This window comes from Jaculus jaculus, chromosome 5, assembly GCF_020740685.1.
Source record: "Jaculus jaculus isolate mJacJac1 chromosome 5, mJacJac1.mat.Y.cur, whole genome shotgun sequence".
NCBI classification, from domain to species: Eukaryota; Metazoa; Chordata; class Mammalia; order Rodentia; family Dipodidae; genus Jaculus; species Jaculus jaculus.
In genome coordinates, this window is record NC_059106.1 from 5,833,786 (window position 1) to 5,859,866 (window position 26,081).

The 26,081-nt window shown below is 50.4% G+C and overlaps 1 protein-coding gene across 2 annotated transcripts in view; it reads left to right on the forward strand.

The window, feature by feature from the left end:
• Myo7b (myosin VIIB) overlaps window positions 1–26,081 on the forward strand; it is an 88,861-nt gene that overhangs the window by 16,197 nt on the left and 46,583 nt on the right. For both annotated transcript variants that reach the window (XM_045150188.1, XM_045150189.1), the window contains exons 3-9: window positions 7,727–7,840; window positions 9,870–10,022; window positions 12,603–12,787; window positions 13,950–14,071; window positions 17,265–17,407; window positions 19,790–19,903; window positions 22,371–22,524. In XM_045150188.1, the coding sequence (XP_045006123.1) occupies window positions 7,727–7,840; window positions 9,870–10,022; window positions 12,603–12,787; window positions 13,950–14,071; window positions 17,265–17,407; window positions 19,790–19,903; window positions 22,371–22,524 (985 nt within the window). The remainder of the gene's footprint in view (window positions 1–7,726; window positions 7,841–9,869; window positions 10,023–12,602; window positions 12,788–13,949; window positions 14,072–17,264; window positions 17,408–19,789; window positions 19,904–22,370; window positions 22,525–26,081) is intronic.

Consider the following 26,081-nt stretch of genomic DNA (forward strand, 5'->3'; position numbering starts at 1 on the left):
TCTGCCTGTCTCCTCCTCCCCAGCACTGGGATTACAAGCATGCACCACCATGTCTGGCTTGTTTAAATGTGAGCTCTGGGATGGAACTCAGTTCTTCTTGTTTATACAGCAAGCACTTTATCAGCAGCCCCTGATAGGGTAATTTCAGAGAAACTGTAGTTAGTCAGTTATGTTGAGTGGCCATCATAGAGTGTACTTGTATAAACTCAAGACAGCTATAATATTGCTATTGGCATGATCTTCTTGGGACCACCATTCTGTACGTGACTGTGGTTGACAAAAGTGTCATTTTGTGACCTGTGACTGTATGTGGGCTTTCCTTCACTTTGCTTTATAATTGTCCTTTCCCCAGTTTAACTTAGATTTGTGTGTGTGTGTGCATTGATCCCTACTTTAACCTGCGACTTTGCCCAAACACGTCAATCTACATTCAAATCATTCCAATTCATTGAAATCAATTTCATCTGCAGGAGGAAGCGCCTCAGTTGCCCACACCTAGGTCATGTCCTCTGTGCCTATGGCATGTCTGTCATCTCAGGGTCACCCTCAAAGCCACCCCGGACAAGCCTCTCCTCTCTCCTTTGCACTTATTCTCGCCTCCCAGACCCAGATCTATCGTTCTCTTTTTATTAAATAGTTTTATTTATTTATTAGAGAGAATAAAAGAAGCAGAGAGAGAGATAGTGAATGAGTGAGAGAATGGGCACACCAGGGCCTGTAGTCACTGCAAACAAACTCCAGACGCATGTGCCACCTTGCACATCTAGCTTTATGTGAGTACTGGGGAATTGAACCTAGATCATTAGGTTTTGCAAAAACAGCACCTTTAACCTCTGAGCTACCTCTCTAGGCTCCAGACCTTTCCTTTTCTTGGTTTACTCCCTTGTTCTGACCTAGCACACCTTACAATGGCTTCCCGAGAAAAGGCGCTTATCTTGAAGATATTTGAAGTCATTGGGCTTTCTCTCTCTCTCTCTCTTTCTGTATGTGATTGTCCCTGAAAAGCATGAAACCAGTTGCTACTCAGTGTGGCTCCCAGCTCTGCTGTTGTGAAGTCTCACTCTATGCCACCATCTGACTCTTGTGAGACTGAAAACTGAAGAGGAACAAACAAACTCTTGGTCTCACGTGTGAAATACTTTCCCTCTCTGAAAGCACTCATGCTTTGTACGTTTTTGCCCTGAGAACGTTAGCGCTTCATGATGATGGGTCATGGTGAGAGTTTGTCCTCTACGCTGTTCACTGAAGTTAGTCCTTGAGGAATAGTTGGTGCTTTTTCTTTCCAGAAAGCTTGTAGGAATAAGAGTGTCTGTTCAGAAATGTTTGTACTAGGCCGGGTGTGGTGGCGCACGCCTTTAATCCCAGCACTGGGGAGGGGGGGCTGGGGACAGAGGTAGGAGGATCGTCGTGAGTTCGAGGCCACCCTGTGACTACATAGTGAATTCCAGGTCAGACCCTACCTTGAAAAACAGCAATTAAAAAAAAATTTTTGTACTAGAATGACAATTTGGCTAGATGTATATGTATATACATACCTATAAACATAAAATTGCTTTTTTCATTTAAAAAATGTGCTCTACTGGGACCTAGTGCCATTCCCTGTCTAATTTGCACCCTGGCTACCATGAAATAAGCAATATGGCTACTCCATATGGTCCCTGCCAGGGTGTCCTCACCACAGGCCCCCAAACAATGGGCCCAGCTGAACATGGGCCGAAACCCCTTGAGACCATGAGTCACAATAAATGTGTACTAAAATTATATAACATTGACTTTGCTATATTTTTTTAAAAAATAGTTTTATTTATTTACAAGTAGGGAGAGATAGACAGAAGAGAGACAGTCAGAGAGAATGGATGCACCAGGGCCTCCAGCTACTACAAACAAACTCCAGATGTGTGTGCCACTTTGTGCATCTGGGGAATCCACCCCTGGGTCATTAGGCTCTGTAGGCAAGCACCTTAACCACTGAGCAATCTCTCCAGCCCTATCTTTATCATTTTTTAAAATTATTTTTATTTATTTATTCGAAAGTGACAGAGAGATAAAGTGGCAGATAGGGACAGAGAGAGAATGGGCGCGCCAGGGCTTCCAGCCATTGCAAACGAACTCCAGATGTGTGCGCCCCCTAACGTGGGTCCTGGGAAATCGAGCCTCGAACCAGGGTCCTTAGGCTTCACAGGCAAGCGCTTTAACCGTTAAGCCATCTCTCCAGCCCTATCTTTATCATTTTACATGTACAATTTGGTAGTATCAAGTATCTTTTCATTGTCATATAACAGATCTCCAGAACTTTTGTTTTTTTTGAGGTAGGATCTCACTCTGGTCCAGGATGACCTGGAATTAACTATGTAGTCTCAGGTTGGCCTCAAACTCACTGTGATCCTCCTACCTCTGTCTCCCGAGTGCTGGGATTAAAGGCGTGTGCCACCACACCTGGCTTCAGAACTTTTTTAAATGTGTGCATGAGAGAAAGAGAGAGAGAGAGAGAGAGAGAGAGAGAGAGAGAATTGGTGCACCAGGGCCTCCAGCCACTGTAATCGAACTCCAGACACATGTGCCACCTTGTGCATATGTGCGACCTTGTGCGCTTGCATCACTTTGTGCGTCTGGCTTATGTGGGACCTGGAGAGTGGAACATGGGTACTTAGGCTTTGCAGGTAAGCACCTTAACTGCTAAGCCATCTCTCCAGTCCTCCAGAACTTTTTTTATCTTGAAAAACTAGAACTGTGAACCCTTGAACATTCATTGCTTCTCTCCCCAGCCCTGAAAAATCACTTTTTAAACTTTCTGTTTCTATTCATTTGACTCATTTACATACGTCATATGAACAGAAGCGCATGTCATTCAGCTTTTATCACTGGCTTATTCTTCTAAACGTGTTGCAGCAGGTAATGGAGCTTCCTTCTTTTTAAAGGCTACGTGATATGACATTGTGTGTCTATCTTACATTTTCTTTATCCACTCATCTGTTGATGAATGTTTGACTTTCACCTGACTCTTGGACATAGTGAGCTACTCTGCAATGAACTTGAGTGCACAGAGGTCTTTTTGAGATCCTGCCTTGAATTCTTTCATGTTTGCAAACACAGATAGGACTGGGGTGTCATCTGGTATTTTTATGTTTTCCGTAACAGCTACATATTTTACCTTCCTACCAACAGTGGACAACAGTTCTGGTTTCTATACTTCCTTACCAACACTTGTTATTTTCTGTTCTTTTGATAGTGACAATTTAGAATAGGCAGATTACTCTTTTCTTAAGATATTTCTAGGTAGTTCTTATAGGTTTTGAATTTACCCAGAATTTTTCCTTTATAAGTGAAGTTATTTTCTTGCTGTCTACCTGCCCTTCAGAAATTATTTGCATTAATTAGTTTTTTTAAAAAAAATTGTTAGCTTTTTATTTATTTTATTTGAGAGAGACAGAGAGAGAAAGAGGCAGATAGAGAGAGAGAGAATGGGCACGCCAGGGCCTCCAGCCACTGCAAATGAACTCCAGACACGTGCGCTCCCTTGTGCATCTGGCTAACGTGGGTCCTGGGGAATCGAGCCTCGAACCGGGGTCCTTAAGCTCCACAGGCAAGCACTTAACTGCTAAACCATTTCTTCAGCCCAGTTTTGTGTGTACGTATGGTGTGCATGCACATGTGTACGTGTATGAGTACACCTGTGTGCATATGCACGTGGAGGCCAGAGGGGTCAGAATCAGGTGTCTTCCTCAGCAGCCCTCCATAATTTTTTGTTGAGGCAAGACCAACAGACTGGCCTTTCTGTATTAGAGAGAGAGAAAATTCACACTCCAGGGCCTCCAGCCACTGCAATAGAACTCCAGACACATGTGTCCCCTTGTGCACATGTACAACCTTGCGGGCTTGTGTCACTGTGTGTCTGGCTTACATATGACCTGAAGAGTAGAACATGAGTCCTTAGGCTTCACAGGCAAGCACCTTAACCACTAAGCCATCCCTTCAGCCCCCATCATAAGCTTTAAAATATTTTATTTATTTGAGAAAGAGAGAAAGTGAGTGAGGATGGATGCACCAGGCCTCCAGCCACTGTACATGAACTCCAGACACATGCGCCACCTTGTGCATCTGGCTAACGTGGGCACTGGAGAATTGAAGCTGGGTTTTTAGGCTTCGCAGGCAAGCACCTGAACAACCAAGCCATCTCTCCAGGCTATCATCATAATTTTTTAAAATATGTATTTTAAATTTATTTATTTGAGAGAGAGAGAATGGGCATGCCAGGGCCTCTAGTCACTGCAAACCAACTCCAAACACATATACCCCCTTGGGCATCTGGCTTACTTGGGTCCTAGAGAGTTGAACCAGGATCCTTTAACTTCACAGGCAAATGCCTTAACTGCTAAGCCATCTCTCCAGCCTCCCATCATCATAATTTTTGGTACTGGATCTCTGCTGAACTTAGAGCACACTGACTTGCCTCGTGTACTTAGATGGCAAGCCCTGGGATTCTCCCATCTCTACCTCCTGGGTGCTGGGATTACAGATGCATGCCACTGTGCCTGGCCCTTACATAGGTGCTGTGAATCTGAACTCAGATCCTCACGCTTACACAGCAAGAAGCACATTTCCCACCCAGCAATCTCCCCAGACCATTAATTAATTTAAAAAAATATATTTATTTATTTGAGAGAGAATGTGTGCGAGAGAGAGAAAGGCAGATAGTGAGAGAGAATGGCTGTGCCAGGACCTCTAGCCACTGAAAACAAACTCTGGACACATGCACCACCTTGCGCATCTGGCTTTATGTGGATACTGGGGAATTGAACTCCAATCATTAGGCTTTGCAAGCAAGTGCCTTAACTGCTGAGCCACCTCTCCATCCCCATTAATTTATTTTTATATTTATTTATTTTGGTTTTTCAAAGTAGGGTCTCACTCTAACCCAGGCTGACCTGGCATTCACTATGTGGTCTCTGGCTTGGCCTCAAACTCACAGTGATCCTCCTACCTCTGCCTCCTGAGTGCTGGAATTAAAGGCATGTGCCACCACAACAGCTTCAATTTTTATTTTATTTATTTATTTATTTAAAACAGAGAGACCAAGACAGACACACAAATAGAGAGAGTATGGGTGTGCCAGGGCCTCCTGCTGCTGTAAATGAACTGGATGCACATACCACTTTGTGCATCTGGCTTTCTATGGGTACTGGAAACTCAAACCTGGGCCTTCAGGCGTTGCAAGCAAGTGCCTTTAGCCACCGAACCATCTCTCCAGCCCCATTAATTAATTATATTGTTGTTTTTTTCTTCTCCTTTTTTTTTTCTCGGTTTTTTGAGGTAAGGTCTTACTCTAGCTCAGGCTGACCTAGATTTCGCTATGTTGTCTCAGGGTGGCCTTGAACTCATGGTGATCCTCCTACCTCTGCCTCCCAAGTGCTAGGATTAAAGGCATGTGTCACCACACCCACCTCCCATTAATTAATTTTTAAATGATTCATAAAAATGCATGCTGTAATGGATTTTTTTCTTTATTTTTGAAGCCCATTAATTTTTACTAATATATGCAGTTACAGAATTTATTTGTATATTTATTTAATTTTTGGTTTTCTCATTCTAGCCCAGGCTGACCTGGAATTACTCATGGTAATCCTTCTATCTCTGCCTCCTGTGTGCTAGGATTAAAGGCATGCATCACCATGCCGGGCATGGAATTTATTTTTATTGGTCATTGGATTCCCTAATATCCTGTATATATTTTCCCCTTGTAGATTCAAAATTTCTTCATTTCTGGAAAGTTGTCTTAAATTATATCTTTTTTGCATGCATATATGTGTGTGATATGCATGTGTATACATGTTTGTATGTGTGCAGGCCAACAGTCACTGTTGGATGTCTTCCTCAATACTCTCAACTATATGTTTTGAGACAAGGTCTCTTGCTAAACCTAGTGCTTACCAGTCTGGCTAGCCTAGAGCTCCTGTCTCCACCTTCCAGGCCTTGGGATTACAATTGCTGTGCCCGGCTTACAGGGTTGCTGTGCCCGGCTGGGGATCCAAACTCAGGTCCTCAGCTGTGTGAGCTTTCAACCAACCCTTGCCCAGTCAACAGATGGAGATACTGTGGGCTTTTCATAGGATGAAACTCCCTCTTTTCCCACCTCACAGGGAGCCTGTCCTGGGCATATATGAATCCTCTCTCTCTTAGAACCAAGCCAGGCCAGGGATGTCTCTGCTGCCATCCTGGGGCCTTGCTCCTGCTGATGCAACCAGAGACGATGTGCCTCCATCTTGGACAGATGAACTTTTCTGGCTCTTTCTACACTCTGCAGGTGGGGGAGGGGCATCTTTTCAGCTTCCTCATGCACCTACTGGGGAGTCCTGTATTAGCGATTTTCTTTCTCATTGTGGGGGAAGATACTTGACTAGAAGCAGCTTAAGGAAGGGAAGTGTTTGTAGGTGTTGACAGCTCCAGAGGCCCGAGCCCATCACGTCGGGGAAAGCCCGGCAGGAACAGGAAAACAGAGACCCTGGGTGACAGCAGCAGGGAGGAAGTAGAGAGTGAAGAATGGTATATGCTTAGCCAGCTCTCTCTCTCCTGTTAAAAAAATATATTTATTTATTTATTTGTGAGACAGAGAGAGGAAGAGGCAGATAGAGAGAAAGAGAATGGGCATACCAGGGTCTCTAGACGCCGCAAACGAACTCCAGATGCATGTGCCCCCTTGTGCATCTGGCTTATGTGGGTCTTGGGGAATGGGACCTGGGTTCCTAGGCTTCCGCAGTAAACACCTTAACCGCTAAGCTATTCCCCCCACTCTCCTTTTTATACAGTCCAGGAACCCAGTCTATAGGAGGATGCCACCCACAGTTAGGGTGCAGCCTCCCACCACAACCAACCTAATCTAAACCATCCCTTACAGACATGACCAGAGATTTCTTTCTGTGGTGATTCTAAACCCTGAGGTCAAGTTGGCAACCAGAAATTAACCGTCATGCCTCCTGTCTGCTCTGTGGCTCAGCCATCCCCCAGTTTCACTGCAAACATTGTTTTGTCTGTTTTTTTTTTAATTTTTTTAATGTATTTATTTGCGAGCAACAGACACAGAGAGAAAGACAGATAGAGGGGGAGAGAGAGAATGGGCGCGCCAGGGCTTCCAGCCTCTGCAAACAAACTCCAGACGCGTGCGCCCCCTCGTGCCTCTGGCTAACGTGGGACCTGGGGAACCGAGCCTCGAACCGGGGTCCTTAGGCTTCACAGGCAAGCGCTTAACCGCTAAGCCATCTCTCCAGCCCTGTTTTGTCTGTTTTTTATCCTCCTACTTGCTTATGGTGACTTCTGACAGGATACAAGTGAAAGTTCAACTCTTGGTGCCATGTTCAAATGTGAGAAGCAATCTTCTCTTGACCTCTCTACTGGCTGACTTCATCAGTAGGAAACAAGTCTGGTTATTATTTATTCCACGTTGGTTTTTCCTCTTTTGGAGAGATACTGTGGGGAAGGCTGAATGCCAGCCTTTGGTGAGTTGACATTGGCACGGACAGGCTAGAGATGGGGAATTTTGTGAACCGTGAGGGACTAGATGCTCAGATGGGTTTAAGTAGATGGAAGGAGGTGAGAGAGAAGAAAGAAAGAGGGAGAGGGAAAGAACCCAGGAGCTTGGAGTTATAGGTGATCCACCCTCAAGACAGTAAGTCTTCAGCTGCAGAGGGAAGGGAGAACAGGGTGCAGACACTGTCTTCTCTCTGCCCTCCAGGGTGACCACGTGTGGCTGGACCTTCCCTCCATCAACAAGACCAGTGTGGCCATTGGGGGCATTGTCAAGGAAACACAGCCGGGCAAGGTCTTGGTTGAGGATGATGAAGGCAAGGTCAGTGTTGGGGCTCTCCTGGAGCCTTCCTCCTCTGTGCTTCTCAATACCAGGGTTACCCCGACCAAGGAGTAACCCCCTGGCAAGACAGATTGCATAGAGTGGAGTAGTGCCTGCTAAACAGAACATGTTTGTTTTGGGGAAAAAAAATTGAGAGTTGTAGTCAAGAAAAATTAGGGAAGCGGGAACGAGTGATGTAAGAAGGGCCGAGGGAAGAGGAAAGCTGGCTAGCTGGCGTGCAGAAGGAAGGGGCAGGAGGGATGGCGGGAAGAGAAAGATGTATGCAGAGGAGGAAGGAGCAAGCGTGCCCAGGTTAGAGGTAGGCGGTGCTCAGCGTGGTCAGGCTGGACGCTCGCCCTCCTGGGATGACAGGGACCTCTGAGGGCAGTGAGCGGAAGCAAGGGCCATAAGGAGAAGGTCCATCTGGTCACTTCACTCCTTCTCAAGCCCACCTTCCCACCCAGCCAGGGGTTTTGGGGGAGAAGTGCATGCAGACAGGGCTTTCAGGGCAAAGGCTCTGATTGTGCTGAGGCACTCTGGATTATGGAAGACAGTAAAGTAACAATAGGACCTTTGATTTGCACAATGCTGTTCAGTTTTTCAAAAAGACACTTCTGGGCTAGAGAGATGGCTAAGCGGTTAAGGTACTTGTGGGCAAAGCCTAAGAATGCATGTTCAAATCTCCAAGTCCCACATAAGCCAGACACACAATGACACAGGCACGCAATGTTGCACATGTACACAAGGGGGCGCATGTGTCTGGAGCTATTTGCAACCTCAGCTGAAAGTCCTGGTGTGCCCACTCTCTCTCAAAATAAATAAATAAGAGACACTTCCAGGTTTACAGAGATGGCTCAGTCAGTGAAGAACTTGCCTCACAAGCATGAGGACCTGAGTTTGGTCCCCAGAACCCATATAAAAATAATGGATGTGTTGGCACTTGCCTCGAATCTCAATACTTGGGAGGCAGAGATAGGAAGCTCCCTGGGGCTCACAAGCCAGCCAGTCTACCCTAACATAAGATCCAGGCCAATGAGATGTCTCAAAAATGTCTCAAAAGGAAGTGGACAGAGCTGGAGAGATGGCTCAGCAGTTAAGGCGCTTGCCTGCAAAGCCTAAGGACCTATGTTCGACTCTCCAGATCCCACCTAAGCCAGACACATCAAGGTGAGGCAAGTGCAAGGTCGCACATGCCCACTAGGTGGCGCAAGCTTCTGGAGTTCCATTGCAGTGTCGGAGGCCCTGCGTGCCAATTCTCTCTCTTTCTCTCTAAAATAAAGAAAAAAGAAAAAAAAAAAAGGTGGATAATGTACCTGAGGAATGACACTCGAGGTTGTCCTCTGGCTTGCAAACCTAAGTGAACACAGTGTTTGTCATTCAAGTGTGAGGACCTCAGTTCTGATCCCCATAACCCACATAAAGCTGGACATCGTAGCAAGTGCCTGTGATCCCAGTGCACCTGGGAAGCAGGGACAGGAGAAGCTGTGGAAGGTACTGGGCCAGCTAGTCTGCCCCATGTAGTGTAGAAAAATGAAGAGGCCCTGTCTAAAACGAGGTGGAAGGAGGGGCTGATGCCCAAGCTTGTCTTCTGACCTCTACACACATGCTGTGGCAGGCGCATGCCCACGCTCACATACATGAAAATGCACACACACCATGCAGACACACACACACAAAACTCACTTTTACTTGTCCACTTCTGTTCCAACAACCAGCAAAGTCCCTTGACTGCAACCTGACCCTAAGCCAAACTTTGAGCTGCTAGCTCCTGGACCCTTCTCTGGAGCTCAGCCTTGGCCCCAGCTCCACAAGGACCTTGGCATCTAGATGGGTGCTGGTCAAAGCCATCGTTGGGCCTTGACCTAAACTACAGATTGAGTCTACCCAGAGACTAGCCACCTGCCCTAGGCCAGCTGGTCCATTACCCAGTGGGTCACCTCAGTCCTGAGAATGTGGAAGCAAGGCTTCAAAAGGGAGTTTGGTCCACGTGGAGGCTGTCCTGTGGGAGAGTCTGTGCGTGTCATTCCAGGAACACTGGATCCGAGCAGAGGATCTCGGGGCCCTCAGCCCCATGCACCCCAACTCGGTCCAGGGTGTGGACGACATGATCCGCCTCGGGGACCTGCATGAGGCAGGTGTGGTACACAACCTCCTGATCCGCTACCAGCAGCACCAGATCTACGTGAGTCCCCTCGCCCCGCGTGTTAGGGGAGCCCACGTGGAGAAGAGAATGGCACTCGGGGGCTGGAGCGGGCACAGCTCCTCCTGTCCCAACCTGGTGAGGTGGGCCAGGAAGCCCAGCACCTCAGTGTGCGGCTCACTCAAGGAGGCAGGGGCATCGCAGCCCGCAGGCAGCTAGTGCCGCGACAGCACGGGCCAGGTGTGCGGCAGGCACTCAGCAGGCACTTCCCTTCTCTTGAGTTGCGCCGAGCCAAAGGCCTGCTTTGGTGGGCTGGGTGGACACCGGAAGACCCTGGGGTGGGCATAGCGCTCTGTGCCCCCGGGCACGTTGCAGAGACAGAGCCACCAACAGAAGACCTCTACCCACCTCCTGAGAGTGAGTCCAGTGACAACTCGGATCCCAAGGTCCCCACCATGGGTTGACGAGAGCCATGTACACAGGCGTAGCAGTGGGTGGAGGCTGGCCTCAGCTCTCATCCAGGTTCCCCGGGAGAAGTAAAGTTCCACAGTTGTCACCAGTATACCCTGGGATGCTCAGGGCTCTGCCCATGGGGAGGTGGCTGTGAAAGTCACCACCTGGGCCTTCTGCATGGTCTGCCTGGATAGGACATTTGGCTCTGACAGACCCTTCACAGGTGAGTCCCAGAAGTAAGCAGGAGACCCTGGGCAGAAGGAAGACTGAGAAGAGAAGGAGGGTCTCTGGGGAGAAAGGATAGGCCTGGGACTGGAGAGATGGCTTAGTGGTTAAGGTGTTTGCCTGTGAAGCCTAAGGACCTGGGTTTGACTCCCCAGAACCCACGTAAGCCAGATGCACAAGGTGATGTGTGTGCACAAGGTCATGCGTGTGCAAAAGATGCCACACTTGTCTGGAGTTCAATTGCAGTGGCTGGAGGCCTAAATTAATAAAGAAAGAAAGAAAATGAAAAAAAAGATAGGCCTCGCTGCTTCCACTCTGCGTGTAGGTCAGAGCTCCAGGGCCTGGAGTAGGAAGCCTCCTCCCCAAGGTACCCCTGCTGGTGTCCTCCAGGGGTCCTGCAGCCGAGGGTGGCCTGCAGCTGATGGGGCACGTTCCCGGGAGCAGCTGGGCTGAGCGGGGGCTGCACGTGAGCGGGGCGCTGGCCTGCGACCAGGAGTGAGCAGGGTGCACGTGAGCGGGGCGCTGGCCTGCGACCAGGAGTGAGCGGGGGTGCACGTGAGCGGGGCGCTGCCTGCGACCAGGAGTGAGCGGGGGTGCACGTGAGCGGGGCGCTGGCCTGCGACCAGGAGTGAGCGGGGTACACGTGAGCGGGGTGCTGGCCTGCGACCAGAAGTGAGCAGGGTGCACGTGAGCGGGGTGCTGGCCTGCGACCAGGAGTGAGCGGGGTGCACGTGAGCGGGGCGCTGCCTGCGACCAGGAGTGAGCGGGGGTGCACGTGAGCGGGGCGCTGGCCTGCGACCAGGAGTGAGCGGGGGTGCACGTGAGCGGGGCGCTGGCCTGCGACCAGGAGTGAGCGGGGGTGCACGTGAGCGGGGCGCTGGCCTGCGACCAGGAGTGAGCGGGGGTGCACGTGAGCGGGGCGCTGCCTGCGACCAGGAGTGAGCGGGGGTGCACGTGAGCGGGGCGCTGGCCTGCGACCAGAAGTGAGCAGGGTGCACGTGAGCGGGGCGCTGGCCTGCGACCAGGAGTGAGCGGGGGTGCACGTGAGCGGGGCGCTGGCCTGCGACCAGAAGTGAGCAGGGTGCACGTGAGCGGGGTGCTGGCCTGCGACCAGGAGTGAGCGGGGGTGCACGTGAGCGGGGCGCTGGCCTGCGACCAGGAGTGAGCAGGGTGCACGTGAGCGGGGCGCTGGCCTGGGACCAGGAGTGAGCAGGGTGCACGTGAGCGGGGTGCTGGCCTGCGACCAGGAGTGAGCAGGGTGCACGTGAGCGGGGCGCTGGCCTGCGACCAGGAGTGAGCGGGGGTGCACGTGAGCGGGGTGCTGGCCTGCGACCAGGAGTGAGCAGGGTGCACGTGAGCGGGGCGCTGGCCTGCGACCAGGAGTGAGCGGGGGTGCACGTGAGCGGGGCGCTGGCCTGCGACCAGAAGTGAGCAGGGGTGCACATGTCGGGGCGCTGGCCTGGGACCAGGAGCGAGCCCGTCCCAGGTCCGGAGCACGCAGGAAACGCGGCTGCGCTCAGTGAGCGGGCAGGTGCCCTGCCTGCGCAGAGGCCCCTAAGGAGGCAGGTGAACTCGTCGGCTTGTTTTCCCTCAAGACTTAGACTTTATTAGATTAGGAGAAGAAAGCGCAGAGAGCTCCTGCCATGTGGAAGGCAGGAAGGGGCAGGGGGCCCACCTGGGAGTAGGGGTCCCCTCCAACCCAAGGGGGGCTTTCCATCATTCTATTCATTTTGTCAAGTCCTTTCTACACACAGGGCAGTGCTATACATTTAACTTTATTGGAAACATCCCCCCCAAATGCTCACAGTCTTAGTCTTAGCCCACCTCCCAGAGGAAGGAACCGAGGATCGGAGAACAGCCCCCAGGGCGTTGCGCGCCAGCTTGAAGCCAGGCCCGACCGCTGTACCCAGGGCGGAGGGCGCTGACCGCCTTTCCCGCCCTCAGACGTACACGGGCTCCATCCTGGTGGCCGTGAACCCGTTCCAGACGCTGCCGCTCTACACCCCCGAGCACGTGCAGCTGTACTACGGCCGCCACGTGGGCGAGCTGCCTCCGCACGTCTTCGCCATCGCCAACAGCTGCTACTTCAGCATGAAGAAGAACAAGAGGGACCAGTGCTGTGTTATCAGGTGGGCTCGAGCCCCCACTCCCAGGGCAGACAGTCACCTGCTGCCTCCAAGCCCCTGGGCATCCCCATCAAGGAGGGGCCCCTCTCCACAAGCATCCCGCAGAGCATCCCTGTGTCTTAGGGGCTCTTCCTACCGACCGTGAACCCCCTTCTCATGGCATGTGCTTGACATGACCCCCAGAACATGACACTGTACAAGCACACGACCCCCATGCCCTGAGGATGAGCTCCCCCGCATCCACAGGACACACGGCCCACATTCCATTAGACCCCACACCCCAAGGATGGGCCCAGACACACCTCCAGGACATGCCCCCACATCCCGAGGACATGCCCCTCAGAGCTTTTGAGCTCCAGAGCCCTGCCTTCGCCCTATTACCAGGGCCCGGGCTGCCCCCAGCCTCCAGTGAGTCCCCTAGGGCCCATGGCAGGCACTTGAACACAGGTCAAACAGGCGATGCTCTTGCTCAAAAAAGACGGGCCTCGGGTGAAGATGGAGCAGGTCTCACATCTCCGGGGTCCATGAGGGGCATGTGCACCCCCAATCCTAAGCCTAGCTCCACTTGCAGGGCCCCCTGCCTGGCCTGGTCTCCTGTGCCACAAACCCTCCTCCTGCTGAAAGGGACCAAAGGTGGAGTGCAGGTGTGACCACAGAGTGCCACCTTGGCATTCTACCAGCCTTATACCCACTTGTTTATCCAGTCAAGATCTGAAGGATCCCAACTGAGTCCTCCCTGCCGGGCAACAGTGCGTAAGAGGACTGACATCCTGGCGCTTGCTTCCTAGCAGGGGAGACTGACAGGCCTTTAATACATAGCATGTTTGTCATATGCGTGCTGCCCCCATGCCCTGTCCTTTAAAGAGGCACATGGCAGGGAAGAGACAATCGTGGACAAAGATGCTGCTTCCAGAAAGTCCTATAGCATAGATGATCCCTTTTCGTGTCTCTGGAGATGGTCTCACTTTGCTGTTAGAGAAACCTACAATTTTGGAGGTTTGAGATGTTTTCTCAGTGGCACACAGCAGTAAAGCGAGAGGTTTCTACATGGGAAATGGTGACAGCCTGGCCTGACGCCAGCCTGGTTAGGGATTGCAGGAGAGTCAAGAGATGTTAGAAAGTGGTGAGTGGCTGAGGCCTCATATCTCTGTATCCTCTTTGACAGTGGGGAGTCTGGGGCCGGGAAGACAGAGACCACCAAGCTCATCCTTCAGTTCCTGGCCACCGTCAGTGGCCAGCACTCGTGGATCGAGCAGCAGGTCCTGGAGGCCAACCCCATCCTGGAAGGTGAGCGGTCATCCTGGGGACTGGCCCTCTTCTCTCACTGTCTTGGAGAGGAACATCTCTTCAGGAGGTAACCATGCGCAGTCACAGCAGAAGCTGTGACCTACAGATGAGAGAGAGAGAGAGAATAAAAAGAGATAAAAAGAGAGGAAAGGAGGAGAAAGGAAAAAAAGGAGATGTGAGAAGAGAGGAGAAAGAAGTGAGGTGAGGAAAGACAAGAGAGAGGAAAGGGGGTGTGTTTCCTAAATTAATTCAGCAAGGAGAACTTCATCCATGAGACTGACACTGGATGGTGACATTTTCAAACTTTACCCTAACTATGGCCAGGTGTGGTGGCACACGCCTTTAATCCCAGCCCTCAGGAGGCAGAGGTAGGAGGATTGCTGTGAGTTCGAGGCCACCCTGAGACTCTATAGTGAATTCCAGGTCAGCCTGAGCTAAAGCGAAACCCTACCTCAAAAAGCCAAAAGAAAAGCACTTTGCCCCAACTCATATATGGGCCACAACATCAATCTTTTAATATGGAAGACAAAACACTCCAGCATGTTGCTCTTGGTAAGAGCTGGCACTGAATGTTGTAAAAACAGGCTGGACTAAAAGCCACAGTCCTCCTGCCTCTGCCTTTCTACTGCTGGAATTAGAGGCTACAGACACACATCATCATTCTGTTCTGGCCAGGTCCACATGGAGATGTGTGCTGTCAACTCAAACATCAGGGGCGGGCTCTAAGGAGCACTGAGTTCTGGAATGGCAAAGCGTTACAAGCCACAGCGCGCATGCTATGGCTGTAGCTGCCATGCCCAAGGAGGCTGAGGCCAGGGGAAGTTACCAAAGGCAGAAGAGAGACATGCACATAGTAATGACTGAAACAAACTGCACGGTTTACAAGGACTTATCCTAGGGGCGACATCATGCCTTCACAGGCAGCATGTGTCGAGCAGAGGCTCACATCCAGGCTAAGGTCCCGTGACCCGTGGTGCAAAGGGCAGACTGGTGCGTTCTTGCAAAAGCTCTACTGACAGGTATATGTGGTGACAGCCCTTGTTGTTTGTTTTATTTTTATTTATTTGAGAAAAAGACAAAGAGAGAATGGACATACCAGGGCCTGCAGCCAGTGCAAACGAACTCCAGGCACATGCTCCCCCTTGTGCGTCTGGCTTACCTGAGTGCTGGGGAACCTGCGTCCTTTGGCTTTGCAGGCAAGCACCTTAACTGCTAAGCCATCCCTCCAGCCCTTCCTTCCTTCCTTTCTTTCTTTCTTTCTTTCTTTCTTTCTTTCTTTCTTTCTTTCTTTCTTTCTTTCTTTCTTTTTTGATCCAGGGCCTCACACTGCACCCCTAGCCAGGAGCTTTAAAAATAGTTCTTAGCACAGGTATTTGCACACGAGAGCTGCTCACAATTAGTTTTCTCATGAGTGATTCCATGTTGGGTCTGACAGCTTTCACAGTGATGTCATAGGATGTAATACAACATGTCTTGCTTACTGTGGGTCACATCAAAAAAGCCTGTGGTCACAGCTCTAGCAAAAGCACGTTGGGTGATCCTACGAAACTGCTGCTCTGACTGCCTCCTCTGTTCCTTGGCCAGGGCACCCTTGCCATCCAAGCCTCTACCCTGCGGCCTGAGCCACCATCTTCCTTCCTCCCTTCCTCCCTTCCTCCCTTCTTCCCTTCATCTTCCCTCCCTCCCTCCCTCCTTTCTCCTTTCCACCCCTCTTTCCCTCCTTCCTTCCTTTTTCCCTCCCTTCATCCCTCCCTCCCTCTGTCTCTCCTCCCTCCCTCCCTCCTTCCTTCCTTCCTTCCTTCCTTCCTTCCTTCCTTTCCTTTCCTTTCTATTTTTCATGTGCATGTGTGTGCATGTGTGTGAGTATGCGGGTGTACACACATGTAGGGGGAGTGGCATGGAGGCCAGAGGACAACCTCAAGTGTTGTTCCTCGGAAACACTGTCTTTTCAGAGACAGGGTCTCACTAACAAGGCTAGACCGGCTGGCCAGCAAGACCCAAGGGTCCTCCTGTCTCCACCTCTCCAGGCCTGCACCACTATGCCAAGCATCATTTTGACATGGGTTCTGGGGATTCTACTGAGGATTTTGCTGTTGTTGTTTTGGTTTGGTTTTGGTTTTCCCAGGTAGGGTCTTGCCGGTAGGTCTCACTGTAGCCCAGGCTGACCTGGAATTCACTATGGAGTCTCAGGCTGGCCTTGAACCCACAGCAATTCTCCTACCTCTGCCTCTCGACTGCTGGATCAAATGCATGCACCACAACGCCTGGCCTGAACTTTTAAAAAATTTTTTATATTTTATTTTTATTTATTTATTTGAGAGAGAAAGGGACAGAGGGAAGGGGAGAGAAGGAAGAAGGGAGAAGGACAGAGAGAGAGAGGGAGACAGAATGGGTGCACCAGGGCATCCAACCACTGCAAACAAACTCCAGATACATGTGCCATCTTGTGCATCTGGTTTGCATGGGTCCTAGGGAATAAAACATGGGTCCTTTCGCTTTGCAGACAAGTGCCTTAACCTCTAAGCCATCTCTCCAGCCCTATTTTTATTTTTCTAATTTTATTATTTATTTTATATAAGAGAGGGAGGGAGAGAGAGAATTGGCCCACCAGGGCCTCTAGCCACTGCTATCAAATTCCAGGCACTTTCGCCACCTTGTGCTTATACATCACCTTGTGTGTCTGGCTTACATGGGACCTGGAGAGTAGAACCTGGGTCCTTAGGCTTGGCAAGCAAGCACCTTAACCACTAAGCCATCTCTCCAGCTCTGCACTGAGGCTTTTATGCTTTACCAACTGAGCCATCTCCCCTGCCCTATGAGCCATTTTTTGACTCCCACACTCCCTCAGAAGCTCTCCTGCTCCCGGATCTCCCATCTCAGGAGGCATTCTCAAATTCCAGCCCTGGAATCAAGGGTTCAAGTTCTGTTGCTGAGGCTGTCCACCTACCCCACCACTACCTGCTTCCTCTGCTCTTCTCCGGGGCTGGCTCAGGCCCGAGCTTCTAACTTAAGAGAGCTTCCTGTCCTGCGCCTTCCTCTTGGGGACCCTTGCCTGCCGTCACTGGCTGGGCAACCCTCCGCAATCTTTAATTCTGGGCTCACCACTCCTGAGAACCCACCCAGGTGACCCCTTCGGAAAAGGAAAACTGTCCCCTCTCCGCTCCTGTCACGGGCCCCATATCTTCACCCGCAGCCTTCGGCAATGCCAAGACCATCCGTAATGACAACTCTAGCCGTTTCGGGAAGTACATTGACATCTACTTCAACCCCAGCGGCGTGATCGAGGGTGCGCGCATCGAGCACTTCCTCCTGGAGAAGTCCCGAGTCTGCCGGCAGGTGAGGTTCCACCGCCCCATTTCTCAATGTCATTCTCCTGTTCCCACCATATGCCACAGCCCATGACCTCCTGATAGGAGCTCAGTGAAACTATCGATATAATTTTCCATCCTTTAAATTTTTCATCCATACAACAATTTTTTTGAGGTAGGGTCTCACTCTAGCCCAAGCTGGCCTGAAATTTACTATGTAGTCTCAGGGTAACCTCAAAGTCATGGCTATCTTCCTACCTCGGCCTCCCGAGTGTTGGGATTAAAGGCTTGCACCACCACATCCAGCTCCATACAAGAATTTTTGGACTCATTATGTAGCTGAAGGTGACCTTGAACTCCTGATACTCCTGCCTCCACCATCACTGGTTTAGGTGGTTCTGAGGATCGAACCCAGAGCTTCATGCAGCGAGGCAAGTATTCTACCAACTGAGCCCCGCCCCCAGCCCTTCATTCATACACTTCCTTCGTTCTCGAGTGTTGGAATTAACTCCCAGCCCAGTGGGTCCCCTGCTGAGGCAAAGTGCATCTTCCGGAAGAGGGAGGCTGTGGAATACTGGGCAGAGTTACAAAGGAGGTCCTGTGGGGCTCTGTGTAGAAGGATCGCCAAGAGACAGGGAGATAAAAAGGAAGTTGCAGAACAGTAAATAGATTTTGTGTAAAATAGAACTACTGGGCTGGGGAGATGGCCCAGTGGATAAGGAGCTTGCCACACACACATTTGGAGCTGAGTTCAGACCCACATCAATGCTGGGCATGGCAGCTCACTCTCGTGATCCCAGAGCTGGGGAGGTGGAGACAGGGATCCCCAAGGCTCACTGGCCAGCAAGTACAGCAAATAGTGCACTGGAGGTTTAGTGAGAGACCCTGTCTCCAAAGAATAAGGTGAGGAGTAAGTGAAGAAGACACCCACCTCCGGCTTTCACATGCACGCACACACATGTGCATTAACATCCACACACATGTATCTATACACACTCAGCAACATGCTTATGTGTATGTTCACACACAAAAGATTTTAAAGCTATTTATGGATGCCTTATAAGAAAATGCATTTAAGGAACACATTCTCAAGGATTTCTGGGGAGGAAGAAGTGAGGATTTTGATATGAAGGATGCTTATCTCAGTGGGGCGTGGTGGTGCACGCCTTTAATCCCAGCAGTCAGGAAGCAGAGGTAGGAGGATCACCATGAGTTCAAGGTCACCCTGAGACTATATAGTGAATTCCAGGTCAGCCTGGGACATAGCGAGACTGACCCTACCTCAAAAAACCAAAAACAAAAACAAAAACAAAAACAAAAAAATGCTCATCTCATGGTACCACATCCTGCAGAAATCTGAGTGTTCACAGTGGAGATGCACTTATTAATGGCGTTACAGGGCTGGGGAAATAGCTCAGTTGCTTGGTAAAGTGTTTGCCTCATAGGCATGAGAACCTGAATTAAATCCCAGGAACCCATGTTAAAAAAAAAAAAAAAACAAGGCGGGGCATGGTGGCCTGCGCTTGTAGTCCTAGTGCTGGGAGATGAGATAGGAGGACCCCCGAACTTACTGGCTAGCTAGTCCAGCCCGATGGGCAAGTTCCAGACTTGGTTCAAGACCTCGTCTCAAGGGGGTGGATGGCATCCCTGAGGATGACGTGCAAGTTCGCTCCCTGGCCTCTGTACACATACGTGAGCAGGCACACTCCCAGACATATACGAAAATGCTGTTTATGAAGCTGGAAATATGGTTCCGTGGGTAAGAGCACTCCTGTGCAAACATGAGGACGTGAGTTTGATCCCCGCCACCTGCATGAAAAAGCTAGTGTGTCTTTGCCTGCCTGTAACCCTGGCACTGAGTGGGGAGGAGACAGGATCTCTGGGGCTTGTTGGCCAACCAGTGTAGCCAAAGAATGGTGAGCACCACCTTCAGTGAGACACCTTGTCACAGGGAAGCAAGGCAGAAGAGCAATGGAGGAGCAGACCTGATCTCTTCCGGCCTCTGCACACACAGCCCAGCGTCTGCACATCCCTGTGCACACACATGCATACACCACAAGCACACACAAACACCACACACACATCTCCAAACATGGTGTTTACAAACCCAGTGTTCTGCTCAAACCCAAAGCCACCAGCTCTGCAGCGAGCCACCCAGCGGCTGTAGGTCAGGTGGGCTGGTGAGTCAGAGTCCTGTGTGGCTTTCTGGACTGGGAGGTGTGGTTCGGATTCAGGAAGCACAGGACACGAGAAGAATCAACCCTAGCTCGCAGACAGGTCCTTGGGTCAATACCAGAGCCACATGGGGCTGGCGGACCTTGGGGCAGATGCTGGGACAGTCCAGAGGCCCAGTGGCCTTGGGGGACTTGCTGACAAGCTTCCTTGAATACCCTCCCTTGCTCCACCCCAGGCGGCAGAGGAGAGGAACTACCACATCTTCTACTGCATGCTGATGGGGATGAGCCCGGAGGAGAAGAAGCTGCTGGGCCTGGCGACTCCTTCTGAGTACCACTACCTGACCACGGTGAGCCCCAGCTTGCTCCTCCGTAGCAAATGTAGAAGAGGATGGGTTAATACGCACTCAAGCCTCCACCTGGGCCACAGAAATGCCCTTGCTCTAGACACACCCGGAGGTGGAGGTACAGGGCCCCCTTTCCCTTCCTGTCCTAGTTCGACCTGTGTTTGGAAGCAACTTAATGACTGCTAGAAACCAGCCTACCTCCTCCTTCCCTCTGTCCCATGTTCTCTGGGACCCAAAGCTGAGCCCCTCTTGCCTCCCCTTCCATCAGCCCTCTCTGGCCAACAAGAAGCTTCAGGACAGTGGGTCCCGGGGCTCATCCTGCTCCCGTCCCGCAGCTGCAGCTGGACCCACGCTCCCGGGATGCAAGGCCCCGCTCTGCGCCCCGGCTGTCTCAGACAGCGGCGCCCAGGCAACACGAACTCTCATTCGTTGACAAGGGAACCCCTTGGGTCCCTGTCCTGGGTGACCCTTTCTCCTGCAACCACTGTCTCCTCAGCCCTTTCCTGGACCATGGCAGTAGTTTATTGGTGGGTGTTCCCGTCACCAGTCCTGACTACTGATTTGTCGACTATCTGCAGCTACGGGGATCTTCCTACAGTACAAATCTGAGAGTATGATGTCTCCAACGACCAGCTGGCTTGATAGAAGTTCAGGATCTTTGACATGGCTTTAGGTCTTTCCGGGATGCAACTCTGTGATCCTCTCAACTCTGATTTCTGATGCCAGCCTCCTCCGCAGCTCCTACCTCTGCCTCCCACCTCCCTTCCACCACCCTCTGGCCTGTGCTGCTCGAAGAATCCATGTGAGGGCTGGGGAGATGGCCTAGTGATTAAGATGCTTGCCTACAAAGCCAAAAGACCCAGGTTCAACTCCCCAGGACCCACATAACCCAGATGCAGGTAGCGCATGTGTCTGGAGTTTGTTTGCAGTGGCTGAAGGCCCTGGTGCATCCATTCTCTCTCTCTATCTGCCTTTATCTCTTTCTCAAAATAAAGTCAATAAATAAAAAAAACTTTTTTTGAAAGAAAAAAAAAGAATCCATGTGAGGGCTCAGCTCAGACAGTTCTTATAGAGAACTTCTCTGCACCTCCCAGTGGGGCTAGCTCTGGCCTCTTCTGTCTCACCTGTAACAAGCCTGCCCTTCTTGGTTGCACAACAGCCAGGCGGGACTGCAACTCGCAAGTTCCTAAACCCTAGCCAAGAGCACAGGTCCTAGTATATGGCAAGCCTTGGGAAGTGTTTGTTTAAGGAACGGGTCCTCAGCGCCCCCTAGAGACAGCCTCAGGCATGGGCAGATGGCATGGAGAAGGGAGTGACTTGTCCCATAGGCACCCACTGGTCAGGCGACAGCGCGGGCAGTCAAGACTCAGGCACGTTGTCCATTGCTCTTAAAGTCAGAGTCTAGGCCTGTAGCCACCCTAACAAGCTAGGCCCATCCCCAATAGGCCGGTTAAACAAATAATGAACAGCAAAAACGGGCGATTTATTCAATATGGGAAAAGGGACACATTGGGAGGAGGAACAAAGAGGTCCTGGATCCGTTTTCAGGATCCTGATGTGAGATGTGTGCTTAACCAGAGGCGCTCTGGTCGAGGAGTGCTCGTTTTCAGGATCCTGATGTGAGATGTGGGCTTAACCAGAGGCGCTCTGGTCGAGGCGTGGTCGTTTTCAGGATCCTGATGTGAGATGTGGGCTTAACCAGAGGCGCTCTGGTCGAGGCGTGGTCGTTTTCAGGATCCTGATGTGAGATGTGGGCTTAACCAGAGGCGCTCTGGTCGAGGCGTGGTCGTTTTCAGGATCCTGATGTGAGATGTGGGCTTAAACAGAGGCGCTCTGGTCGAGGCGTGGTCGTTTTCAGGATCCTGATGTGAGATGTGGGCTTAAACAGAGGCGCTCTGGTCGAGGCGTGGTCGTTTTCAGGATCCTGATGTGAGATGTGGGCTTAAACAGAGGCGCTCTGGTCGAGGCGTGGTACCACCGACAACTACGGCCCCTGCTCCAGCCTCTTCTGCCAGGCGGCCTGACAAACTGCCCAAACTGTGGAATTTCTTCCTGGGAAACAAGCTCTTCCTCTGGCTGGCACCAGGCGTTCATCTTTTCCTTCTCCCCGCATGAGACTCCTGGGGAAGTTTTCAATTTCTTGCCGTCTATTGTTTGGATGGTCAAATAGCCAAAGGGAGGGGCACATGTGTCGCTTTAGAATATCTTCCTTCCAGCCAGGATGGTTACACTACACTGTGGTTCTGCCTCTGGGAACACTTTAATTCAGTGGTAAGCTGGAACTTGGGTGTGGTCCTTCGGGGTCCGCCCAGAGTCTATGGAGTGACTTCTCAGGTTCCACATGGAACCTACAAAATGACCTCTCAGGGGCCTTTGGATGAGTCCCTGGGGCACCTTGGTCTTGCTGACTCCTGGAGGCAGGAGGTGAGACCTAGGGTGGCCCTGTAAGCTGACATGCCCTGTCCTATAGGGGAACTGCACGCCCCACGAGGGACTCAATGACGCCAAGGATTACGCCCACGTTCGCTCGGCCATGAAGATTCTTTTGTTCTCCGACTCTGAGAACTGGGACATCAGCAAGCTGCTGGCAGCCATCCTCCACCTGGGGAACGTGGAGTTTATGGGTAATGCTGCCTCAGCCCTGACCCCACCGCTTGTGCTAGGGACTGTGGGAGTAAGGGCTCACAGGTTATGCGGCCCAAAATTACACTGGAAAAATGTTTAGATATAAGTAATATATATATATATTATATTATATTATTATATTAATATATAGATATAAATAAGTTTAGATCTCCCTGGGGGGTTGATGGGCCAATATCAAAACATAAGGCTCTCTAAGGCAATTAGGTCCATCACCCCACTTTTAGCTAGGATACCAGCTAAACAAATCCATTCATGAATTTGCAAACCTGTTTGCAAGCATCAAGATGGCATAGGGATTATGGGATTCCTGATCTGTAAGCATTCCTAGATACCTAAAAATTTACTGACAATCCTCTCTGCAGAAAAATGCTAGCAATTTAGATATCTGACTCCTTCTGACAATTTTTCTTTAAAAAATTAATGAGGGCTGGAGAAAGATGGCTTAGCGGTTAAGCGCTTGCCTGTAAAGCCTAAGGACCTCAGTTTGAGGTTTGATTCTCCAGGACCCACGTAAGCCAGATGCACAAGTTGGTGCACACTTCTGGAGTTTATTTCCAGTGGCTGGAGGCCCTGGTAGGCCCATTCTCTCGTTGTTATTATCTATCTATCTATCTATCTATCTATCTATCTATCTGACTCTTCCTCTGTCTGTCTTTCACTCTTGATGAGCTAATTACTTATGTACAGGATCTCTTACTGTTACAATTGTGCCAAACATTTATACCACTTTTTTTTTTTTTTTTTTTTTTGGTGTTTGCAAGGTAGGGTCTCAGTCTAGCCTAGGCTGACCTGGAACTCACTCTCGTTCCAGGCTGGCTGTGACCACACCAGTCCTCCTACCTCTGCCTCCCAAATGCTGGGATTAAAGGCGTGCACCACCACACCCAGCTGCACCACTTTTTAAAAATATGCATTATTTATTTATTTATTTATTTATTTATTTATTTACTTGAGGTGGGGGAGAGAATGGGCATGCCAGGGAATCTAGCCACTGCAAACAAACTCCAGACACGTGTGCCACCTTGTGCATCTGGCTTACATGAGTTCTGAGGAATCAAACCTTAGGCTTCACAGGCAAGCACCTTAACCACTACGCCATCTCTCCAGCCCTTTTAATTAATATTTTACTTTTGTTTATTTATTTGAGAGAGAAAGACCGTTCCACCTTTGTGTCTGGCTTCATGTGGGTGCTAGGGAATTGAACCTGGGCCTCTAACTCAGTGCCTCTAACTACAGAGCCATCTTCAAGCATTTTTTTTTTCCTTCTGGCAATTTTTCAAACACAACATCCAGCATGTCGCCAGAAACACATATGAGCAAAGCAACAAGGTACCATGAGCAAGACCTAGACCAGGGCTGGAGAAATGGCTTAGTGGTTAAGGTGTTTGCCTGTGAAGCCAAAGGACCCAGGTTTGATTCCTCAGGATCAAATGTAAGCCAGATACACAAGGGGCACTTGTGTCTGGAGTTTGTTTGCAGTGGCCCTGACACACCCATTCTCTCTTTATCTGTCACTCTTCTCTTGCAAATAAATAAATAAAATTTTAAAAAAGAAATAATAGACCATTGAGATAGATCTGCAAAGATTTCAGATATTGGAGCAATTGGACACAGACCACAGTGTGATAGATTCAGGTCCTGGGGACACCCACTGAGGTCCAGGTTCCCGTATGCGAGAACAAAGGTTTGCATGGGGACACATGATAAGGAAATAGAAACAGAGGCAGTTTAGTAAGAAAAGCAAAAGTTCCTCTGAGAAAGAGAACGGGCTGCTACTGACCCGTATGCACACGGCACCCACCTCTCCCACAGTGGTATGCCTCAGACATTTGTGGAGGGTGTCCTGTTTGCTTCAAGTGAGGAAGGGTTTCCAGTCCTGTGCTAACTGGTTTCTTTCATATGTGTATCTTTATTTAAAGAGTTTATTATTTTATATATATATATATATATATAATTTATTTATTTATTTGAGAGATGGAAAGAGGCAGAGTGAGTGAGAGAGAGACAGAGAAAATGGGCATGCCAGGGCCTCCAGCCACAAACTCCAGATGTGTGCACCACCTCATGCTTATGTGGGTCCTGGGAAATCGAACTGAGGTCCTGTGGCTTTGCAGGCAAGCACCTTAACTGCTAAGCCATCTCTCCAGCCCAAGATTTTATTTTTATATATTTATTAGAGACAGAAAGAGGAAGAAAGAGAGAGAGAGCATGCGTGCATCTTGACGCCTCTCTCCCACCTGTATTCTCCCGTCGCAGCAGAGTGGCTCAGCTTGCTGTTTGTTCAAAAGGCCAAGCTTAAAGTTTAAACAGGCAACTGGAGACTCTTAAGAAGCAACATTGCGTATTTTAAAAGGAGCTGCATGGCAGGTGTGGTGGCGCACGCCTTTAATCCCAGCACTCAGGAGGCAGAGGTAGGAGGATCGCCGTGAGTTCGAGGACACCATGAGACTCCATAGTGAACCAGGTCAGCCTGGGCTAGAGTGAGACCTACCTTGAAAAAAAAAAAAAAAAAAAGAACTGCATAGGAACTCTAACACCAAAACACACACACACTGAGGAGCTTGATGGGTTTGCCCACGGGGATATGTTAGTTGATACAGCATAAAGAGGCAGGAACTTGGGAAACACGAAGGAGAAGACAGAAAACCTGGAGGATGTGGTAAGAAGACATGAAGCCTTTTTCTGGAGCCCTAGTAGAAAAGAGAGGGGCACCACTTGAAGGCTGGTTCTGGAATTGATGGATGGAAGGAAGGCACAGAGCAGTGCAGGAAGAATGGCTTTTCAGGAACATGTTCTGAGCCACGGATGGGCACCACTATCTCACGTCATATCAGAACCCCAGCTCCAGGTGAGTGGCAGCTGGGACGACTGACCCGCACCAGAAATTGGCTCAGGACATGGAGACGTATGAGATATGGCGTTAAGGGACTGCATCAGGCTGGAAGGGATGGGCTGCAAATCAACCAGCACAGTGCTCAGACCCAGTAAAACCCGGTGCCTTGTAGAGACACCATGAAGGTAATGAAAGACAATGAAGGGCTGAGGAGGGGGCTCAGTGGATCAAACACTCGCCATGAACACGTGAGTTTGGATTCCCAGAAGCCACATGGAGTGTGACAACATCAAAGTCTAAGGTCGCAGCACTCCTGCCAGCAGATGCCGGGCAGAGATGGGAGAATCCCTGGAAGCTCCCAGACCAAGCAGCCTGCTGTGCACAGCTGTGAACAAGAGACGCTGTCTCCAACAAGGTAGAAAGGAAGGACTGACATTCAAGGTTGTCCTCTGGTCACCGCATTTGTGCCAGGGCACACTCACACCCCACCCCCACACACAACGATTTCAAGAAAGATAGTGAAGAAGCAAGGGAATGGTTTCCATAAAGGATGAGAGATTACTTTTCATTTGTTCGCTTTGTTTCTGCAATGCTGGCACCCAGAGCCTCCTGCCTACTAGGTTAACACTCTACCACTGTGTTACGTCATCGGCTCTCACAACTTTTGAAAGTTAAAACCAAGTTCCCCCAGCCCCAGGCAGG